General features: G+C 43.3%; 1 protein-coding gene across 5 annotated transcripts in view; it reads right to left on the bottom strand.

Moving 5' to 3' along the window:
• Positions 1 to 1,465, bottom strand: part of thrb (thyroid hormone receptor beta) — a 119,527-nt gene that overhangs the window by 27,624 nt on the left and 90,438 nt on the right. For 3 of the 5 annotated variants that reach the window (XM_032522381.1, XM_032522382.1, XM_032522385.1), the window contains one exon: positions 358 to 408. The exons of the other annotated variants lie outside the window; for them this stretch is intronic. In XM_032522381.1, the coding sequence (XP_032378272.1) occupies positions 358 to 408 (51 nt within the window). The remainder of the gene's footprint in view (positions 1 to 357; positions 409 to 1,465) is intronic. 5 annotated transcript variants of the gene reach the window in all.

Raw genomic sequence — 1,465 nt, 5'->3', positions numbered from 1 at the left:
TACATCAACCAATGTGTCCCTGAGCAAGGCACTTAGCCCCTAGTTGCTCCAGAGGTGTCAACCTGTGATATATATGGGTACCTAATGTAAGACGCTTTGGACACAAGCGTCAGCTAAATCCGTTTTATGGAAAATGAAAGCCCCAAAAATATCACAAAGAAAAGCAAACATGTTTTTGTAAATTTCTACACTTCTGAGTACTTACCCAAATTATCAGATCTGAACAGAATTCCTCGAGTCATTCATCTAACATTTAAAGCAGGATCTGAAGCAGCGTGGGATTTTTTTTTTTGCTACCAAAGCTCACGCAGACTGACAGAGAGGAAAAGCAGTGCTAAAAGGGAAGATTAATATTACCATTTTGAATGGCCTCATCTTTCCAGCGGGGGGAGCAATTTTCTGCTGGCTCTAAAATAGATGGGAGAGGCACTTTTAACAAGACGTTTAACTACTTCAGCTTCAGAACTATTAACTTGTAACTACTTCAGTGAGTCAAACAGGTGAGAGAGGCGGGCCCTCTGCAACAAAACAGCAGGTTCATGTGAATGAAGCAGAATAATCACAGCATGTTGTTGTGGGTGGGGGGTGTGGTGTTACAGTGAGTGAGGGGATCCGGTTCACTTCCACATACATGGAAGATTGTGTCTGTTTACTATGCGGCGGCGGATAGCGTATGTAGTGGGTCAGCGAGGTCACCCTGGGATGTCTGTGATGGGTAAGCAGTGTTGATGTACGGGACTTCCTGTCTGGCTCACTACGGGCAACGCAAACCGCCGTTATGGGTCTACTTTCCTACCAAATGATCTGTAACAAATGGTTTCTTTCTTTATTTGTCAAAAAAGGGACAGTGTCTGTAAGTTAACATTCATTAGAAAACTAAATGTAAATGCAAAAAGCTATGGATAGATATAGATATTATATGTGTCAGTACACAATAAAGCCCAGTTCAGACCAAAGATCAGAGACGAGATGAGTTGAAACGCTTCGGTCTGCAGTGTTCTGAGACCAGTTCATACTAGCCTGGATAGCCGAACCTAGCCCCCCCACAACATCTGAGGTCGGGAAGTTGGGTCTGGACTTGGCAACTATGCTCCCATACGATTTTCAGGGCGCGCTTTATACGATGATGGACAGATGATCTACAATAACGTAATCAACCACGTCACCAAAGAGTTGAATTAGTTCCTCCATGGCGTCTGTTAGAGAGGATATCGACAGCGAATTCATTTAAAAAGAGGAAAAGAAAACCGCAATCAAGGCATTTGCTGATCGGAAAGATGGTTTTGACGTCTTTCTTACGGGATTCGATAAAAGTTCTACATACGTAACATACTCCGTTGCTCTGATTGGTTGCAGGTCTATCTGTTGGTCTGATTGGTTGTAGGTCTATCTGATGGTCTGATTGGTTGTAGGTCTATCTGATGGTCTGATTGGTTGGAGGTCTATCTGATGGTCTGATTGGTTG

Source organism: Etheostoma spectabile, chromosome 8 (genome assembly GCF_008692095.1).
Source record: "Etheostoma spectabile isolate EspeVRDwgs_2016 chromosome 8, UIUC_Espe_1.0, whole genome shotgun sequence".
In the NCBI taxonomy this organism is placed as follows: domain Eukaryota; kingdom Metazoa; phylum Chordata; class Actinopteri; order Perciformes; family Percidae; genus Etheostoma; species Etheostoma spectabile.
This window is presented reverse-complemented; position numbering and strand designations above follow the sequence as displayed.